The sequence below is a fragment of the Rhinatrema bivittatum genome, chromosome 17, assembly GCF_901001135.1.
Source record: "Rhinatrema bivittatum chromosome 17, aRhiBiv1.1, whole genome shotgun sequence".
Lineage (NCBI taxonomy): Eukaryota > Metazoa > Chordata > Amphibia > Gymnophiona > Rhinatrematidae > Rhinatrema > Rhinatrema bivittatum.
In genome coordinates this window covers 57,489,268-57,510,078 of record NC_042631.1, presented here as the reverse complement: position 1 = coordinate 57,510,078, position 20,811 = coordinate 57,489,268, and the positions used below count along the sequence as shown (strand labels likewise).

Genomic DNA, 20,811 nt, shown 5'->3' with positions numbered 1-20,811 from the left:
TCATCACTTACCAAACCATCTCCTTCTTCCATCCCAGATCACCAAGCACTCAACAAAGCCAATGAACTTGCCAATTATTTCAAGACAAAAATCTCCAACTTAACCCACTCTCTTACAACCCACAGCCTCACACCTATACCCCTCCCCACAACCCAGCCTCAACAGAATTTCAGCCTTGAGTTCTTCGAACCCAGCTCCGCCCTGGAGATTGAAAATACCCTTAAGAAACTCAAACCATCCTCCCACCATCAGACCCATTACCAACAAACCTGCTCACCTCCATCCCGACCACCATCGCACAACCACTAGCGGAAATCATCAATACCTCTCTATCTCAAGGCATAGTTCCCAATCAGTTAAAATTAGCAATTCTTAAACCTCTGCTGAAAAAACTAAATGCCTCTCCTACGGACCCGGCTAACTTCAGGCCCATCGCAAACCTACCTCTGATTGCCAAACTGATGGAAAAAACTGTCAACAAACAACTGTCAGAATACCTTGAAGATCACAGCATACTCTCCCCGGCCCAGTACGGATTTCGCAAATCTCTAAACACTGAGTCCCTTCTCCTTTCTCTCACAGACACCATCCTCCTAAACTTGGAGAAAAAACAATCTTACCTACTGGTGCTATTAGATTTATCATCAGCCTTTGACACGGTAAATCACACAATACTCATAGACCAACTAGCAAACATAGGCATCAAAGGTTCAGCACTTAGCTGGTTTAAGTCATTCCTGTGGAAAAGGTTCTACAAAGTTAGGATAAACAATAAGGAATCTCAGCCTGTCCTGTCAGACCAGGGAGTCCCTCAAGGCTCCTCACTACCTCCCACTCTTTTCAATATCTACCTCCTCCCACTCTGCCAACTACTCTCAAACCTCAAGCTCACTCATTACCTCTATGCGGATGACATACAGATTCTCATCCCAATTACAGAGTCACTTCAAAAAACCATCACCCACTGGAATGACTGCCTTCAGCCAATCAAACACCTACTTTCCAGCCTCAACTTAGTGCTGAATACTAACAAAACGGAGATGTTACTTATTTCCCATGACTCTCTTATCAACCCATTAAACTCTGCACAATCCACTAGCTTAAACATCAATTTCGCCCTGAACATCAGGGATCTAGGAGCATGGCTGGACAAACAACTAAACTTAAAAAAATTCATAAACACCACCACCAAGGACTGCTTTTTCAAATTACAAGTCCTCAAAAAGCTAAAACCTCTCCTTCACTTCAACGACTTCCGTCTATTTATTTAATTTATTTATTTATTTAAGGATTTTTATATACCGCGGCTCGTTAACAAACATCACCTCGGTTTACAAATAACATTAAATTAGCAACAAGCTTTACAATCCAAATTAATTACAGAAAGAAACATAGTTAATAACATTAAAACTATAACTAATAAATTAAAATTACATTAAACTAAACAAGAATTCAGTAGAGGTGTAAAGGACTGGAAGATCAAGTGAATCAATACAGAATTAGCAGTTCAAATATTACAGATTGAGAATATAGAGCACAAGAATATGTAATTTCTTGAAATTCAGAATTAATTGTCAGTTCATTACTATAATAGTAGGTATATTGAAGGTATATATGTCACCAAAAGGTGTGCTTAGTTTTATTGAAATAGTAACTGATTGTAAGGAAAAGATATTATTATATAAATGTCATATTAAAATATAAGAGACCGAATGGATAGATTTCACAAATTCTATGCTTGTTTAAACAGCCATGTTTTAAAGTTCTGTTTAAATTTCTTGTGGCATGGTTCTTGGCGTAGGTCTGTGGGTAGTTTATTCCAAAGATTGATTCCTGCTATCGAGAATGTTCGTTCTCTCTGTTGCGGAGCGCTCGGAGAGCGATCCCACTTCCTGAGAGAGGTGTGTCCTTGGGCCGCGGCTCGACCCCAGAGGATTCCGAAGAGGGCCGCGGGAGGCGTGGCATGCCTGAGCATGGGTTGGACGGAAGCAAGACTGGAGTGATGACCAGGCGACAGGCCCTCCTCCGGACCTGCACGCTTCGGAAGACCCAACAACGCAATTTTGGTCTTGTGAACAGTCCTCCGACCGTTCCCAGCCCTTTCGGACCTGCCGCAGGGTACGGCACGAAGTGGCAGGGTGGACGGAGGCCAGGACAGCGAGGACTGGAACATAGATTCAGACGAGACTCAGAAGCAGGGTACTGGAAGTGCAGACATAGACTCAGAAGCAAGGTACTGGACGTACAGACGAAGACTCAGAGACGAGGTACTGGACGTGCTGACGTAGACTCAGAAGCAAGGTACTGGAAGTGCAAACGAAGACTCAGAGACAAGATACTGGATGTGCTGACGTAGACTCAGAAGCAAGGTACTGGGAGTGCAGAGGTAGATTCAGAAGCGAGGTACTGAAGATGTAGAGGTAGGTTCAGAAGCGAGGTACTGAAGGTGCAGATGTAGACTCAGGAACAAGGGCTGAAGGAAAACATGAGCACTGTCCCTCAGGGCACCCCGCTCAGACCACTCCTGGGACTGAGTCGAGGGCCACCCTGTCCCACGCGTCCCCAACACTGCCTTGGAGGGCAGGTCACGGACCACACTGAGAACAGGAGAATGCAGGAGAGATCCAGGCGAAGCGAACTCCGATGCTGGGATACTGACATCCGAAGCCCCGTCGGCTGGCAGGAAGGGAAGCTCCAAAGCACAGGGACGAATCCCACCTGTTGGCCACTCCAGGGCCCAACAGGCCAGAAGGCTCAGGAGCCAGACGAAGACAAAGGGCAGAACATCTGGGACTGGATTAGGAACTGGATCAGGCACCGACATCAAGGCAACAGGGAAGAAGCAGGTTGCTGCACACCGGCAGCCAAAGCAGGATTGCTGCACCCCGGCAGCCAAGGCAGGTAACAGGGTCAGGAACAAGGACTTCTCAGAGATTTAGAAACGAGGTACATGGCTTGCATCACAGATGGCCCTAATCAGCCCGCCCCGAGGGCTGGTCACGGACCACGGCGTGGCTTGCCGCGAGGTACCAGGACATTGGAGGACACAGGATCAAGATGCTAGCTTTCAAGAGATTCAAGAGCAAGGTACTTAGCTTTCAGGCGAGTTTCAGGATCAAGGTACAAGGCTTGTATTATCTGGGCTGGACGATGGATACCGGATTAGAAATCAGACCTCAAGGCAGGAACAGGAACAAGCAAACATCAGGACTGGAACAACTGGAAACATCAGGACTGGAACAACTGGACAAGGAGCTTCGACAGAGAACATGGAACACTGGACCTTGCAGAAGGCTGGAACACAGGCAGCTCCTGGAACGAGGATCTCAGGAGTGACCAACTCCTTGCGAAGGCAAAGACAGACTGAACGCAGAGCCCTTTAGTAGCGCTGAAGTGGTCAACGCCCAGGGAGGGGTCAGCAGGGGGCCACACCTGGCTGACCCCTGAAGAGGAGCAGAGAGGCGCGCACCCACGCCTAAGGAAGCTGGAGAGCTGGTGCTGGAAGCTGGTGGCGTCCTCAGCCACGTGGAGGACCCATGGAAGCCAGGCAAGCATGGGGGCAGCCCTGCCCTGAAGCTGGAGAAATGGCAGGCTGCTGGAGCGGCTTCCAGCCGGGAAGTCAGAAGCAGGAGAGAAGGTAAGACTGGCTGCAGGGCTGTAGAGACTGAGTAGGCTGCAGGCACCGGCAGGGACACCCTCCCTGCCGGCTGAGGACCCCGGTAAGGCAGAGGCACGTCGGGGAGAGCCCGGAAGGACAGCGGGGTTCCCGGCCGCGAGGGAGAGCGAAATGATGAGAAGTCTAGTTTTACAATCCATCATCCTAACAAAACTCGACTATTGCAACTCTATCCTACTCGGACTCCCTGCCTATACCATTAAACCCTTACAGATGGTCCAGAATGCCGCCACCAGAATCCTCACAAATGCCAATAAAAGAGAACATATCACCCCCATCCTCCGCAATTTACATTGGTTACCCATCAAATACAGGATCCTTTTCAAAGTTCTCACTATCATTCACAAAGCGATTCACAACATCTCGCCCATCACGTTAAGGACACAACTTCAACCGCATACATCATCTAGACCCATCAGAAGCGCATACAAAGGCACACTGTATGCCCCACCAGCAAAAACTTCACTAAAGAAGAGAGCACTATCCACTGCAGGTCCTCACCAATGGAACGCGCTCCCCCCAGACCTACGACTTGAACTCAGCCTACCGGAGTTTAAAAAAAAGCTAAAAACCTGGCTCTTCAGACAAGCTTTCACAGATACTTAATACTACTACGATGACACGACTTGATACCTTTCATTTATGTGCATGCTCTGATACCTTAATTTAAATGCTATCTCCTTAAGCTCACTATGCTGATTCTCTTTATAGGTGGTACTTCTCCCCTTGCCGTCCTCCTACTCTCCCCCTCTTCCTCTCCCCCCAAGTTCCTCCCTCCTCGGTATCTAACTCTGATCTCCTCCCTCCCACGTTAGTTCTACTTCTCAACTATCCATCCGGATCTCTCCCAATCTTTTGTTCCTCCCTTCTACACCTCCCTTTCAATTTTGAATTCCTTCTTGGTATTCATTCCCTCGTTGCATTCAGCTACTATTCTCCTTTTTGCTCCCCCTCCACTACCCTATTAAATTGTCCTCATTTTTATTTTAACCAGTGACGAGTTACTGTTTAATTTTATGTAAAGCCGTTAGGCATGAACTTAATGCCTCAGGCAATTTCCTGTTTAATTGTTAAATTGTTAAACTGAGACGTACTGTTTTAATCGTTATATGTAAATTTAACCGTTTTATGTAAAAGCCTTGGGCGCTTATATAAACCCAGGGCGATTAGCCGTTCCATGTAAACCGGATTGATTTGTATTTCATACAGGAGTTTTGGTATATAAAAATTAAAAATAAATAAATAAATAAAATAAACAGTTGAATGTCATCTGCATAGAGTTTAAAATGTACATTCAAAGACGATAAAATATGGCACAAAGGTAAAAGATAGATATTAAATAAAATAGGCGATAGTGAAGACCCCTGCGGAACACCTGTACTCTGAGTGAAAAAATGGGAAGAGCAGGAGCCATTATTGATTTGACATGTACAATTGGAAAGAAAGCTCTCAAACTATTTTAACACCGTGGATTGTCTGGGTAAACAGATAAGCATGGGTGTAGCTTGCTTATTGCTTATTGCGGTGGTTAATACCCCTAACTAATTAAGCTATTTCACTTAGATGCAGTTCCAACACTGCTCTCTACACTAATGGTGGGGGTGGAAGGGAAATAGAACCAAATAGGTTACTAAGGGCCAAGAGTAACAGTATGAGAAAAAAAGTGCAAAACTTGCTGGCAGACTAAATGGGCCATTTGGTCTTCTTCTGCCATCATTTCTATGTTTCTACATTACCATCTACAGAGACCTCTCAGAGGTTCGGCACGCTTCCAGTTCTACAACGTCTGCTACAGTTATTCTCGGCAAACCCTGCCCTGCGGGCCACTACCGAATCTGTACTCCTGAAGCTGCCTACGTTCTCCTGAGGGGATCTCCGGCGTACCCCACTGCAAGGGCCACTACCGGATCTTCTCAACTGTGTCTCTCTCTGGGTAATTCCCTTTGCCCAGGACTATACGAACTGAACTTCTTTCCAATAGAGACTAACACTTTCTTCCCATTTAATAAAGTCATACGCCATAGACTGTGCCTGCTGATGGTGAGGCTCACAGAGCTCCTCCCTGTGAGTGGAGACATCGCTCATCTCAGCCCAGGGGTTCACTTCTAGCCCCAAACATAACAGTATAGAACTGGCCTAGCACTGTACCACCTAAGTGCCCCACCAAAATTATAGCTATATCACACCACACTAAGGACTTATCGCAGTAATCCAAGACTGCTAGTAACTTCAGGGCAAAGCTTCCCTTTCTTTCTTTTTTTAAGCTTTAAGCAAAGAGGTCAAAGACAGAGCCAATAAGAGAAGTCAGGTGTAAATTGGGGGGGGGGACAAGCACTTACCCATCTGTAGCCCCCCCCCCTGCCTAGACTGTGCACCGAGAGGGAGGGAGTCCGTACTGTCCATCAGGAGCCACCCTCTTACAACTTCAGGGCTCTGCTCAACAAAGGGAGAGAAACTAAGCTGTTACTTTGGCAGTTTCAGCACATCAGTCAAATCGAACCATGTTTACTCTGAACTGAGGTGAGAGAGGAGTATCCCTTCACCCCAGAAGCCATCACAAATCTGCTTTCCTGTTCACTCAGTCTAACTAGGCCATAATCCATAGTATGGAACTGCTTGACAGCATCTGCTGGAGACAGAGAATACTGGCATACTGATGTTAGCACAGATGCATATAAGGAATGACATCAGCAAACCTGTTGATCTCTGTCTCCATCTGCTGGTAGGTGTGCATAACCCATGAGTAATGGCCTGGCCTGACTGGATGTGTTATGTTTGGCGGTCCTCAGGACATTGCCGTGAGCCACCACAATCACCCCGGACCTGGCCAGCCTCCTTCTGCAGCACGAATGCTGCCAGCACGGAACACTGCCGTCTAGCATGGCACAATGCACTGGGACACTGCCATCTTCCTCATTCTGGCCCAGGCGCTCTATGAGATTTAAAATGCCCATGGCAGGAAACGCCTCTGCTGCATCCTTAAAAGGCTGGTCTGAACAATCCCATGATGCCTCAACAACAGCAATGCCTGGAGTTCTTCAGTTTGTGCTGCCTTGCCTGTGCCTTATTCCAGTGTTCCTGTGTTCCTGATCCCATTCCCGTGTTCCTGCTCCTGTTCCTGTCCTTATCTTCCAGTGTTCCTGTGTTCTTGCTTCATCCAGTCCTTTGTCTTTGTCCTGGTCCTTGTCTACGTCTTGATCTTCCTGGTCTGCCTTCTTGGCTTGACCTCTGCTTTGGAACTGCCCTTGCCTTGTCTGCTGCCTGCCCTGACCTCTGGCTTGTCTTCCTGTCTTCGCTGGCTGCTGCCCATCCTGACCTTCATCTGGCTTTGGACTCCATTCCCTGGACTGTCCTAGGGATCCACCTAAGTCCTGCCAGCCACCAGAACCCAAGGGCTCAACCTGTGAAGGAGGTGGTTGGTATAGGTGAAGCTCCAGTTGATTCCACCTCAGAGATCATCCACCAGTTGCCTATGTGGGCCTAGTGGGCTTGCTCACTGGGCTGTGCTAACCAAACCACAGCTCCAAGGGTCCACCAATACCGAGTGCATTATAGGATGTAGATGAAATCAAGTTTCTACAACTTTCCTCTTTTGAGACTCAGAGACGCTCTTGGTGAAATAACGTTTAGTAGTTGTTTTGGACCTCCTAGGTGAAACATGGCTATGTAGGAGAGGTACTATTTTGAAAGGATAAAGTACATTGCTGCTCACTTTGAAGGACCTCGGAGGGGTTATTATTATGAAAAGAACATAACATTGTGTGCCTATCCTAGAGGATTTCAAGAATATTTAATATCAAGCCTTCTCTTAACAATACTCAGCTTCCATAGCTCCCTCGGACCGCCCTTACCCAGAGCAACCCCTTAAGTACCCGTTAACTTATTTTATATAGCTATAATTGCACCTTCCTTCTACCCCTCTCGCAGTCAACCTTCCTCATTCTAGTTGGCTTAGGCCACACTGGATCATTTCCCTCACCTTGTCACTCCTTGTTCTACCATGTTATTTTGTTTCCAAGTTATTTTCTTCCTTGTTCACTGTAAGACATATCTCATGTCATTTGTTTGATGGTTGAAATGTAAACCGAAGTGATTAGTAACTCTGTTACCTGAACCTCGGTATAAAAAAAAAGCTTTAAATAAATAAATAAATAAATATTGGGCCTTCAGGCAGAAGAACGTTATGGATACCTTGTACTACTTTAGAAAAGAAAAAGTGTGCCTGGTTCTTTTTTTTTTTTAAAGTTAAGTTAAAAATAATTGTGTCTGATAAAAATATGTTTATTTATGGTACACTTTGTAATTTTGTATTTTTGTTTGAAAGATTGGTGTAATAATGGAATTTTAAAATATTAAATATGTTTCTATTTTTTGCATGGTTTTTGAAAAAATCTTTTTACAAACATTTTAGGTGCTTTTGAGTGCACTAGGACTAAATAACATAGCCCAACACCTTTAATTTTCTTCTAGGAGTCAGTATATGTATGAGTACAATATATTTTCTATTTGCATTTATTGGTCTTTAGAGGTTAGTTTGACCCATGTCTAAAATATAGAGTGCTTTGGACTTTTTTTTTTTTTAGTATACTTGGGCCTATGCTGCCTTTCAGCCACTCTAGGGGCTAAGTCCACGCCTGGGACCAAGGCACACCTCTGAGGGATATCGGAGATTACCTCAGGAATTCTCAACTGGGGGAGGGACCATTAGGTATCACCGCAGGAGAGCGGGGCTCGATCTTCTTAAGGTAAATTTATCTTCTTGTTGCAATTTTCCTAACACTGTGCTAGTGTATGGGATAATTCTACACACTGGAACTCCTTACCGACTAACCTACTTATTGTAATTTAACTCTTTATCTAATTATCTAACCATGCCTTTCTTTTGTAAATATCTCCCTCCTTTCTTCTCCCTTTATATTGTATCATATTTCCCCTTCTTTTGTTAAACTGATGCACATTTGTAATTTACTTGAGGAATCTATCTGTTAGAAATATTATGTTTTCGTTCTTTATTGTATATTTGGTTCAAGTTTCTCTGTAAAGCGCAGTTTGCTACACGTTGTTTCTTGTAAACCGATGAGATGTTCCCAACGTTCTTCGGTATATAAAATCCTCAAAATAAATAAATAAATAAATAAATATGGCTCGAAACATGTCCTTCCAAATTCAGGGCTCTTCAAACAAGCGTACCCTCAATAAACCCAGCCCTCCGCTTCCCCCCTCTACTCATCATGCCAGCTCTTAGCTGAACCCTGTACATAGTTCTGTTATAATTATAACTATATTTATAATTATAATTATATTTTATAATTGTTATTTTAGTTGATGATTGACTGGTTTAATGGTTACATTTCCTTGCTAAGCTCATTGTTCCTATGTCCTCCCTCCCCTATACCTGTTCATTGTAATTTCCATCTGCTGTTATGCTGTAAACCGATATGATGTCGCTACGAATATCGGTATAGAAACATTTATCTATATAAATAAAAATGTTAAATAGTTTGGACAAAATCGCTAATCTCAGAAACCACTGAACCGATTGCTTTCAAATTTGGACACAACCTTCATTTCGCATACAGGAAGGTTCTTCTGTACTTACATTACAGATATGTCACACCTGTGACAGGTAAAATAGGTTTAAAATTTTTTTTGAGAAAACAGTGACATCTGCTGGACGTAAGCGCCATCTGTTACACCTTACACTAACACACGCTACACTAATCATTTTGCCAGTCCAGGTCCACATTTCACTTCCATTTTAACACATTCGCGCACTTTTTTCGCCGGAAGATAACTATTTCCTTTACAGATAAAATACACCCACCACCCTCCTCACACCCCCCACACACATGCCAAATTGATTTACTTCCCACAGCCTCCCAACACACACAAAACCACCCTCCTCACACCCCCCACACACATGCCAAATTTATTTACTTCCCAGGCCCTCACAACACACACAAAACCTGACAGACGTCCGGGAGGCTCCAGCAGGGGGCCAGGACCGGTCCGGGACACATCTCCTGCACTACGGCCGTTGGCTGCCAGCAATCAACATGGCGCCGACGGCCCTTTCCCTTACTATGCCACTCGGGGACACCAATGGCGGCAGTAGCCCATGTGACATAGTAAGGGCGAGGGCCCCTCGGTGCCATTTTCAGGACTGGCAGCTGGCGGACCTTTGCCCTTACTATGTCAGAGGACCTACCGCTGCCATTGCTCCACCCCACTGACATAGTAAGGGCAAAGGGCCGTCAGAACCCGTTTCAGTGCTCGCAGCCGACGACCAACGCCAATACATCGCTCCCGGACCGCTCCTGAACGCCCGCTCCACCGACTGACATTTTTATCAAGTCTCGGGGGGTCTGGAGGGTGGGGGGTGGTAATGAATTTATTGCGAACATCTTGGGGAGGGTCACGAGGGGGGGGGGCAGGTTTCATTCATTCAGCAACTCTGGGGGAGGGGGCTACTGTTTTTCGCAGGGCTGGGGGAGGGGGGGCAGGAGAGTGTGGGGTGGTTAGTTTAAGAGAACTTTCTCATAGGGTTGTTTTTTGGGGGAAGGGGGAGGTTCACACACAAATACATACACTAAACTTGCACAATCTCGGGATCGCACCAAAATAGCCCTCCCCAGACCACAAAACAAATTTGGAAGTGCAAATTTGGTTAGGCACTCCCCTATTTGGCTACATAACGCGCACAGACGCCCAGGGACAGACCACATGTAGCACCAACAATTTTAATTTCACAGGTCTTGGGAGGGTGGGGGGTTATTATTTGATTTAAAGGGTTGGGATTGGGGGGGGGGGGTTCCCACAGAAATAGAAAGACAAAGGTTTTCTGATCTGAAGGGTAGGCAGTAGGCGGGGGGAGGTGACAGTGAGGGGAGGGAGAATGAGGGGGGAGATGAGTGTCAGGGGAGGGAACATGAGGGGAGAGGTGAGTGTGAGGGGAGAGAGTTGGAGTGGGGACAGGGGAGGGAAGGGGGGGTGAGTGACCAAGTGGGAGGAGGATGAGTGACTGAGGTAAATGAGCAAGGGGAAGGGGGAGGGAGGGTAAAGAACCTGACTCTGCCACTGCAACGCGTGGCCGGGTTCCGCTAGTAAATAAATAAATAAATAATGTCCGCATCTGCTAGGAGACGGAGTGATACTGAGGAAGTGAGGTCAGTGCAGGGCTATAGGTACCCAAGATGACCTCAGCTTGAAATCTGACTGTCTCCCATCTGCTAGCAGAGGCGCACATAACCCACTGGTCTGAGTTCATCTGGCTATACGCTAGGAAAGAGTGCAATATATTTTCTTCTTGGATTTATTGGTCTTTAGAGGTTAGTTTGACCCATGTTTAAAATATAGAGTGCTTTGGACTTTTTTTTTTTTAGTATACTTTGGGCCTGTGTTAGTATTTAAGGGACAAAAAATTGGGCTATTTCCTGGACTGACAAGGCCAACACAGGACTGCAGGGATACGTTTTGTTAATTAGCCATGAGGTATTGGCACTAGGTGCAATTTCCTGTATTTTCCTTGTAAATGTGTTATGTTAGATGCAGCAAAGTATATTTTTTAACTATCTTAGTTAAAATGTTTCCTCCTCTCAGAAGTAAGCATGAATTAGTATAATGCAGCATTTATTCTGATATTTTTCGAAAAGTAATTATTCAAATATTAGATTACTATGTGTTCTTTCTAAGTATGCCTGCCTCAAGGTTTATTTCTTAAGTAGGCCTTCCCTTGTCTTGTGGAGTCTTGTTAAATATATATTAGCTGAGGTGACATTTCTTTTATCTTTTCTTTCATGATATGTACTTCATTTTTCAATTAAATATTATTTGATAAATGTAAATGCAAATAAAAAAAACCCTGAGATTTATATATTTTATTTAGGGGCTCTTATATACCGATATTCTTATAACAAGTTACAAATCAATTCGGTTTACATTAAACCATAAAACCTGCGCAAACAAGGCATTACATTAAACAAGGAAGTCAAACTTGGGTTCAGTAACAATGTTAACATGGTGAATACAAGGAGAACAACTTTAGCCGGCTCGCCAGCTCTTAACTATAGATAACTGGCTCGATGTCTGAGGGGGGTACACCTATTGCTTTGTTGAGTTACTGGACAGCCTCATAGTAAGAGACACCTTGAAAGCTGATTGTGTCAGAGGTCACCTTATCTTTCTTCCAGTAGAAAGCAATCATGCAGGGGTATTAGGTGTCAGGCACAGTCCTCAGCATCCCAGGTGTCAGGCACAGTCCTCAGCATCCCTGCATATTTGTAAGTTAGGTAAAGCGGTTCTGATACTACAGTATTTGTGATGTCTAATGTGTAGATCATTGCTCAGACTGTGAGTTACAATATTCTTATTTAATTCAGACCAAACGTTCCATTTGTCGGTTGCTACACGTATAATTTTAAGAATTAAAAGGAAAATATATATAAAATATGTTAACTGCCCATCCATCCCTCCAGCAGTAGCGGGACTGGGAGAAATTATGAAGTCAGTGGGGGAAGGGGCGTAGGTTAAAGAGGCGCGTGCGAGGGGTTGGGCGGTGCGCGAGCCTGCGTCGTTGATGTGCAGCACGAGGCTCGCGGCCGTTATCTGTGGGATTGTACAGCGTGCGGCGCTAAACCTCGCTCTGGGGAAACACTGAAGAAGTAAACTGCGAATGGAGGCGGAAGTGAAAGCCGAGGAAAGAGACTCCGTTTATAGGGCGGGGTTAGAGATGAGCAGAGAGGGTCGGTATAAGGAGGGCATGGGGTAGTTGAGGGTTGGTGGCTAAAGTTGAATGTCATTGTTTTTGTAAATCAGTTCCGCGATAGAGAAATGAGATATTTCGCAGATATTCTGACCTACACGGGAAAGAAATTATGCAGTGATATTAGGAAATGAACGCCCAGTCTTATTAATTAAGAAAAATGTGCTGGGTCAGTCCAGGCAACACTGACAACCTGATCCCGTTCTGGTTTTGCCCTTGTACATCAGTGGGCGTGTTTAATTTCTGTAAGAGAGGCAGTCCGTGATAAAGTGGGGCAAAACCAGTGCTAGATTAGGCTCTGGTTTGGATGGCAATTTTAGGTGTTCGATGATGCAATGCAAATTATTTTGGGGAGTGCTGATTGTACAGCCTTCCGCTGCTGGTAAATTGTACTTGTTGGGAAAGAGTACTTAAAATCTTAAAAAAAAAAAAAAAAAGTCTTAAAGTGAAACTGTTACTGGCTATCTTCATTGTTTGTTAATTTTTAAGACTGGTATTTGCAATTATTAAGCATTGTGTGTGTTTATAAATAGGACTTTGGGTTAAGTTTGTGAGCTTGTATAAATTTGTATTTGTCACTGTTAAGCACTGTGAGAGTTTAGAATTTTGTGAGTTCATACTAAATTTATACAAGCTCACAAAATTAGTTCACAATTCTTAACAGTGGCAAACAAATTCTAACTTGTTTGCCACTGTTAGGAATTAGTGATATCAGCTTTTGAACTATTATAAGTTGGTATTTATTTGCCACTGTTAAAAATTGTGAGAATTTAGGGATAATAAACTTTGAGCTAACTTTGTGAATTAGTATAAGGTAATATTTCTAAGTATTAGCATTGTGAGTTTACAAAAATCATTTTCTTAGCATTCAGACGTTAATCCACACCAGTGGGCTATGCACCTCTACCAGCAGATGGAGACGCAGCAAAATTGACATCAGCCCTCCAGTATTCTCTGTCTCCAGTAGATGGTGGACATGCATCTTCCTACTGGGGTTGCTTTAAAAAAAAATTGTAGAAGGAAATTCACCCCGCTCTCCTGTGGTGATACCTTACGTTCCCTCCCTCAGTCGAGTTTTCCTGAGGATCCTTCCTTCAGAAGAGTGCCTCTGTCGGGTAGCTGGTTTTCCAGCATGGACTTAGTTGTAGAGAGACAAACAGTTGAGATGCGGGTACAGGAAGCCGAGAATGGCGGTGAAGGCCTTTGACCTCCCCCCCCCACAGCTGGGGACCAACTCTGTACTCGGCCGAGACAGGCTGAGCTCAGGTAAAGAGTATAAAAAAAAAAAAAAGTTAATTTTAGGAATTCCATCCCCCTTCTGCTTTACAAGCTCGGCGTACCTATCCTGTCCCTGGGGGATCTTGGGGAGTCATGGCAGCTTGGCGGGTTGAGCAGCCATTTTGGCTAGGTTCCGCTCTCAGGCTTTGCTCAGATGCTGTGTGGTAGGCCGTGGCAGTGTTCATGTGCTTTTCTGCACACAAGGCTGCCACGAATGAGTGCCTAATGTCAGTTCATGCTTGTGTGCCCAAATGGGCGCCTACCTGAACCGTGTATTGGGTGCCTTCATTTTGGGTGTCCGTAGTGTATGCTTGCTTTTGGGAGCGTATCGATAGTGGGTATTTATTCATGGTGTGATACCAGAAAGCCTAAGCGCCTTACCCTTTGTGCTGCTTGCCATATTCGGACATCACAGCCTTCTGTGGCAGCGCTGCTTGGAGGCTCAGGGAGAGTTGTCTCTTACTGATTTTGCTAAGCCCGGTCCTTATTTTATTTATTTATTTATTTATTTATTTGACGTCTCTTCTATACCGATGTCCGTTCGCACATCACATCGGTTCACAAAAAACAAGAACTTTTGGGCGGAGCCCTTACAGAGAACAGATATATACAGTTAACTTTGGGGCGTAGCCCTTAACAAAACCAGGGAAACAATACCCTGGGAGGGGTAGGGTAGGGTCATGAAAGAAATATCATTGATTTACAGTCTATAAACTATATATATATATATATATATATAAATAACTATAAACATAAAATTCCGACAGTTCAATGTACCAAACTCAGAGACATATCGTAATCCGTATTCAGGCCGAGTTCAAAATTGTGGATTGGAGTTATCCATTTCAGATGAAGTTTATGTAATGGGGGGTGACGTGGGGTAGGCTTGCTGGAAGAGCCAGGTTTTTAGTTTTTTTTTTTTGAAAGTGGGTGTATATGTCTCCATACAGATATCATGAGGCAAGGAGTTCCAAATAGTGGGGCCGGCTAGAGAGAAAGCTCTACTTATGGAGGAGGAGAGTTTGAAAGCTTTGATGGATTGGGAATGTAGAGTTCCTTGTAGAGAGCTGTGCGGGTGGGTCTGTTGGAGGTCCAAGGGATGAGTGGGGGGTTGATCCAATTGAGGTTGGAGTTTAGCAGACTTTGTGGATGATGGAGAGTGCCTTATAAAGAATTTGGGAGTGTATTGGGAGCCAGTGGAGATTGATGAGTATGGGAGTATGTTCCTTCCCAGCAAGATGCGGGAATGGAACAGGAGATGGAACTGCCAGAGATTTTGCCTGGTTTTGGGGCTCCCCTAACTGGTTTGTCAGTGGGGAAAGGTAGCTAAGTGGGCGCAGGACGACACCCACTGGTTTTGGTATGGATCCTTTTGCCTTTCTTGGGTGGAATTTTTTCAAGGGCTGCAGTCCTCTCTTCAGGTGCAGTCGGCGGCCCCGGTCCAACCTAACAGTTCAGGATTGCAAGCTGCGGATTTCCGCACACTTGGTGCCGCAGGTAAGAGTAGCAGTAAGACTAGACCTGCTGCGGGTCACGCTGATAGGGACCCAGATGGCATGGATGATGAAGCCGATCCTTACTCCCTGGAACATGGGGAAATTCCTCCGGGATTGGAGCCTTATGGAACAATGTTGTGTTTCTTTCATAGAGATGATTTGACGGCTCTGATCTCCCAAGCATTTAAGATGCTGGGTGCTGATTCCATGTCTGAGCCAAAGAAAAGTTCCATTTTAGTTTCATTGCGTAAAGCATCAAGTTTCTTCCCTATTATGGATGCTATTCAAGAAATGATTGATTTTTAATGGGGTGTCCCAGAAGCTAATTTTAAAGGGGGATGAGTCTTGGAAGTGTACCCCTGGACTGGCAGCGAGCGAGCAGCTGCACTTTCTGAAAGTGGATGCGCTGGCATGTGCCATCGCCAAGTGGACGACTATCCCTGAGAAGGGGGGGCAGCATGGAAGGATGCGCAAGATAGGAGAATTGAGGCTATCCTTAAGCAGGCCTTTGAGGTGATGGCAGTGAATTTGCAGATAGCCTTTTGTTGCTCCCTGGTGGCTTGTACTTGTTTGCTTCTCTCTCAGGAAGTCGAAGAATCTGGTTTGAATTCCAGGGCACTGATGGAACCGGTAGCTGCCTTTTTGGCAGATGTGGGCTGCAACCTGGTTCGCACTTCTGACAGAGGGGTGGCTTCAGTGTTAGCAGCCAGGCATCAGGTATTGCTGAGAAATTGGTCAGCCGATACAATTTCAAAGTCTAATCTTACAAAATTGCCTTTGAAAGGATCACTATTGTTTGGGAGTGAGTTGAAAAAAATGGGCAATAAGTGGAGTGAGTCCCAGATTCCTTGGTTACCAGAGGATAAGAAGCAGGCGCCATGCTCTTTCAGCACGAGAGATCATGCTAAGGTTTCAAATGCTTTCGACCCTACAGAAGAGCGGCTTCTCAGAGGCCTCGTCCTTTAGGTAGATCTCAATCCTTTCATCCTAGGCAGCCCAGACGGTGCGCAGGCTCGATTGGTGGTGCCCCCCGAACCGCTCAATGGTGTGCCGATCCACCCCCAGGACCAGGAGACAGGGGGTTGCCTCTCTCTTTTTTTATCGGAGCTGGGTTGATATCACGTCAGACCAGTGAGTTCTGGAGGTGATAAGAGATGGCTCTGCTCTGAATTTTCTCAGCATTCTTCAAGACTTCAGTGCCGGGAAAAATAGTGGAAACTATTCTCAAGATCAAAATCGTAGAGCATATAGAAAGACATGGTTTAATGGAACACAGTCAACATGGATTTACCCAAGGGAAGTCTTGCCTAACAAATCTGCTTCATTTTTTTGAAGGGGTTAATAAACATGTGGATAAAGGTGAACCAGTAGATGTAGTGTATTTGGATTTTCAGAATGCGTTTGGCAAAGTCCCTCATGAGAGGCTTCTAAGAAAACTAAAAAGTCATGGGATAGGAAGCGATGTCCTTTCGTGGATTACAAACTGGTTAAAAGACAGGAAACAGAGAGTAGGATTAAATGGTCAATTTTCTCAGTGGAAAAGGGTAAACAGTGGAGAGCCTCAGGGATCTATATTTGGACCGGTGCTTTTCAATATATATATAAATGATCTGGAAAGGAATACGACGAGTGAGGTTATCAAATTTGTGGATGATACAAAATTATTCAGAGTAGTTAAATCACAAGCGGATTGTGATACATTACAGGAGGACCTTGCAAGACTGGAAGATTGGGCATCCTAATGGCAGATGAAATTTAATGTGGACTAATGCAAGGTGATGCATATAGAGAAAAATAACCCTTGCTGTAGTTACACAATGTTAGGTTCCATATTAAGAGCTACCACCCAGGAAAAAGATCTAGGCATCATAGTGGATAATACTTTAAAATCATCAGCTCAGTGTGCTGCAGCAGTCAAAAAAGCAAACAGAATGTTAGCAATTATTAAGGGAATGGTTAATAAAATGGAAAATATCATAATGCCTCTATATCGCTCCATGGTGAGACCACACCTTGAATACTGTGTACATTTCTGGTTGCTGCATCTCAAAAAAGATATAGTTGCGATGGAGAAGTTACAGAGAAGGGCAACCAAAATGATAAAGGGGATGGAACAGCTCCCCTATGAGGAAAGGCTGAAGAGGTTAGGGGCTGTTCAACTTGGAGAAGAGACAGCTGAGGGGGGATATGATAGAGGTCTTTAAGATCATGATAGGTCTTGAACGAGTAGATGTAAATCGGTTATTTACACTTTCGAATAATAGAAGGACTAGGGGGCATTCCATGAAGTTAGCAAGTAGCACATTTAAGACTAATCGGAGAAAATTCTTTTTCACTCAACGCATAATAAAGCTCTGGAATTTGTTGCCAGAGGATGTGGTTAGTGCAGTTAGTGTAACTGGGTTCAAAAAAGGTTTGGATAAGTTCTTGAAGGAGAAGTCCATTAATGGCAATTAATCAAGTTTACTTAGGGACTAGCCACTGCTATTAATTGCATCAGTAGCATGGGATCTTCTTAGTGTTAGTCCTCACGAAACCTGCCCGCTGCCCCGCAGAGTTGGTTTTCCCTCGGTTTATTTTATTTTTCGCAAACTCTGTTATAAGACTGGAGGGACACCTGCGTGGACGTGTAGTTAGTGACATGCTCAGTGTGCCAGTCAAAGTTTTGACAAAAGTTTTCCATGCCAGGCTCCATCTGATGATGTCACCCATTGTGTGAGGACTAACATCCTGCTGTCCTTGGAAAACACCTGTTACAGGTAAGCAATTCTGCTTTCCCCTCACCAAATACAGAATAATTGACCACAAATTAGAAAGAGAAACATGGAAACAAAACTGAACTGGAAACCCCAAAAAGCGAGACTCTGCGTGCAGCATAAACCAGAGAAATAAATATAAATTGCATTTTCCCTGTACTGTAAAATTAAAAGAAATATTCAGATGCACATTTCCCAAAATTGACACACACAGAAAAATCAAATTCTTCCATTTCCCATTTTGGAGAAACAGAAGCAATAGCAGTCTCATTCTCCTACCCTCCCAGTCCTCAGCAGTTTTGTTCCCTCTCCCCAGCAGCCTTGGATCCTTCTCCCCTTCCAATCCTCAGCAGTCTTGCTCCCCAGCCCCTCTCCCCTCCCAGACATCCCAGCAAGATTTTTTTTTTTTAATTCTTTATTTATCTGTTTCCAATAATTACAACAAATAAATTAATAAACGTCACATTTAAGCGAGAATGACCATCTTAAAAACATACTAATCATCACAGTCTCTATAATTGCAATGTTTATCCATAGATGTCATTACTCACTAACACTTAAGGAAAAAAATAGTAGTGGAACATTTCTATGTGAACGGAATAACAGGAAAACAAAAATACTGTGCATCAATATAGATCCTACTCTTATCCTATTCGGTCATTAATTAGCAAGAAGGTTTTTGAGAGCCTTTGGGTCTGTAAACAAATAATTATTTCCATTCAATTTAATGTAACATTTGCATGGATACTTTAAGTTAAAGCGCCCACCTTTTTCCAATATTTTTCCCTATACTGAAGAAAATTTTTTCTACGGACTTGCGTAGTTTTCGTTAAATCTGGAAAAATCCATACTTTTTGTCCGTAGAAGGTAGTTGTCCTGTTTCTGAAAAAGGATCTCATTATGTTATCCTTATCGGTAGAAAAAGCAAGTTGTACCAACAAGGTACCTCTCAACTTTATCTCTAATTCGTCCTGCGATTTCTCCAATAACTCCGATATATCAATGGAACCACCAATGTTCCCTACCTCTTTCTCACTCCCTTCTTTTAACTCATGGTTCTGTCCATTTTTCTTACCCCCTAAGTAAAATGCCTTTACAACAACAGGTAAACATTTCTCTGGAATTTTCAGAATTTGCATTAGATAGTTTCTGAATAACTCATTAGGATTTATTTTTTTTATAATGGGGAAGTTGTTAACCCTGATATTTAAAGATCTAACCACATTTTCTAGGTTCTCCAACCTTTTATTTATCTCCTCCTCAGCCACAATCTGCTGGGATTGAATTTTCTCTACCTGTAATACTTTTTTATCTATTTTAGCAATTTCCACTTTTTGTTTTTCTAATTCAACGGCATTCACTACTGATGAATCTGAGGTTTTCTTTACCATTTCAGTTAATTTATTTATAGATGTGTCTAATTTAACCATATAGTTCCAAAGACTTTCTAAGGTTATATTAGTTGGTTTCATAATTATTGGATCAGATTTTATAACTACATCTATGGAACCCTGTTTCTCTTTTACTACCTTACTTGTAGTTGGTGTACTAGAATCTAATGGGGTTTCACTTAAGCTATGGGAGATATTCAATATACCATCATCATTCTCTACATTAACATTCAAATCTTTAAGTTGACTTTTCTTTGTTTGGACCACCAAAGGACTCAATATCCCCTCCTGCATATCACCTGGTATCTCTGGGGTTATTACGCCCTCTCTACTAGGTGGAGGTGGTGGAACCGGTGCCCCAGGGCTTAGAGATATTTCATTGACCAATAAAGGAACACCCCGTTCTGGTGCCTCTAATGCGGTCAGCTCATCTGGGAAATTTTGAGAATCTATCCATTCCAGTACTGTTTTTTGTCCTAATACTAATGAAGCCACTTCACCAGAAGGCTTTAACTTAGCCTTCCTCTTAGTGTGTGGCATTGTTAAGGCAATATTTATAATCTCAAAACAGTAATGGATAACAAATGCACCCTTAACGTTAATATATGTTCCACTTCTAGGAGCTTTGGGAGGTCTAGCTAAATGTTATAAACAACAAACAATCTTATTGTCTCTAAATAACTTTAAGAAAAATTGCAAACCATATGAAAATTAGTCCCAGCGAGGGTCCCGGCGACGTCCCGGCAAAGCCTTACTTGCGCGCGCCCCTTGAGCAGCGCGCCGGCGTCTGCTGCGCGCCGCAGGAAGCTTCGGTTTTATAATCAGTTCCGGGTCCGGCCTCCTGCAGGCACCTCCCCCTGAGACAGGAAATCACCGCGGGCAGAGATGTAGAAGAGAATACCGTCGGGGCAAGGTAGCACTCACCCCCGGAATCCACTGCAAGCAGGAAACAGGTAATGGTAGCCTTCTCCTCCCGGCTCCTTCCCAGCAAGATTTATATGCAGTACAATAATGCAAAAACAGAAACATCATCATTCCTCATAAAACAAAATCAAGAAATATAAAACATTCATAATAATAAAAACATTCATAAAAACAGTATTTCAAAACAGGTAACAAATAGAGCATCTAATAATTAAAAACAATAAGGTTAGAATTTTTTTTAAACATTTCCAAAAAATCAATAAAATATTTCAATACAATAAAACTAATAAGGATAAAATCCCCCCCCCCCCCCTTCTCCATACCTGAGAACTTTTGATTTTCGGTCACCCTGAGATTGTCATGGATTAGTCGAGAGGAGGTGGGGGAGCAGAGGAGTAAGAAACACAAATTTCTCTTCTCTCTTATATGTGCACATTCATTCATATATATACACACACACACACATCCTTTCTACCCTCTCTTCTAACTCCCTTTTTCCTCAATTCCCCTTCCCTCTCACTCACTCACC

General features: G+C 43.8%; 1 protein-coding gene across 1 annotated transcript in view; it reads left to right on the top strand.

The window, feature by feature from the left end:
• Positions 1-12,299: 12,299 nt before the first annotated feature.
• TESMIN (testis expressed metallothionein like protein) overlaps positions 12,300-20,811 on the top strand; it is a gene marked incomplete in the record, with an annotated part of 1,041,263 nt that continues 1,032,751 nt past the window's right edge. Inside the window, 1 exon segment of the mRNA XM_029583121.1 lies at positions 12,300-12,417. Within this exon segment, the coding sequence (XP_029438981.1) occupies positions 12,348-12,417 (70 nt within the window).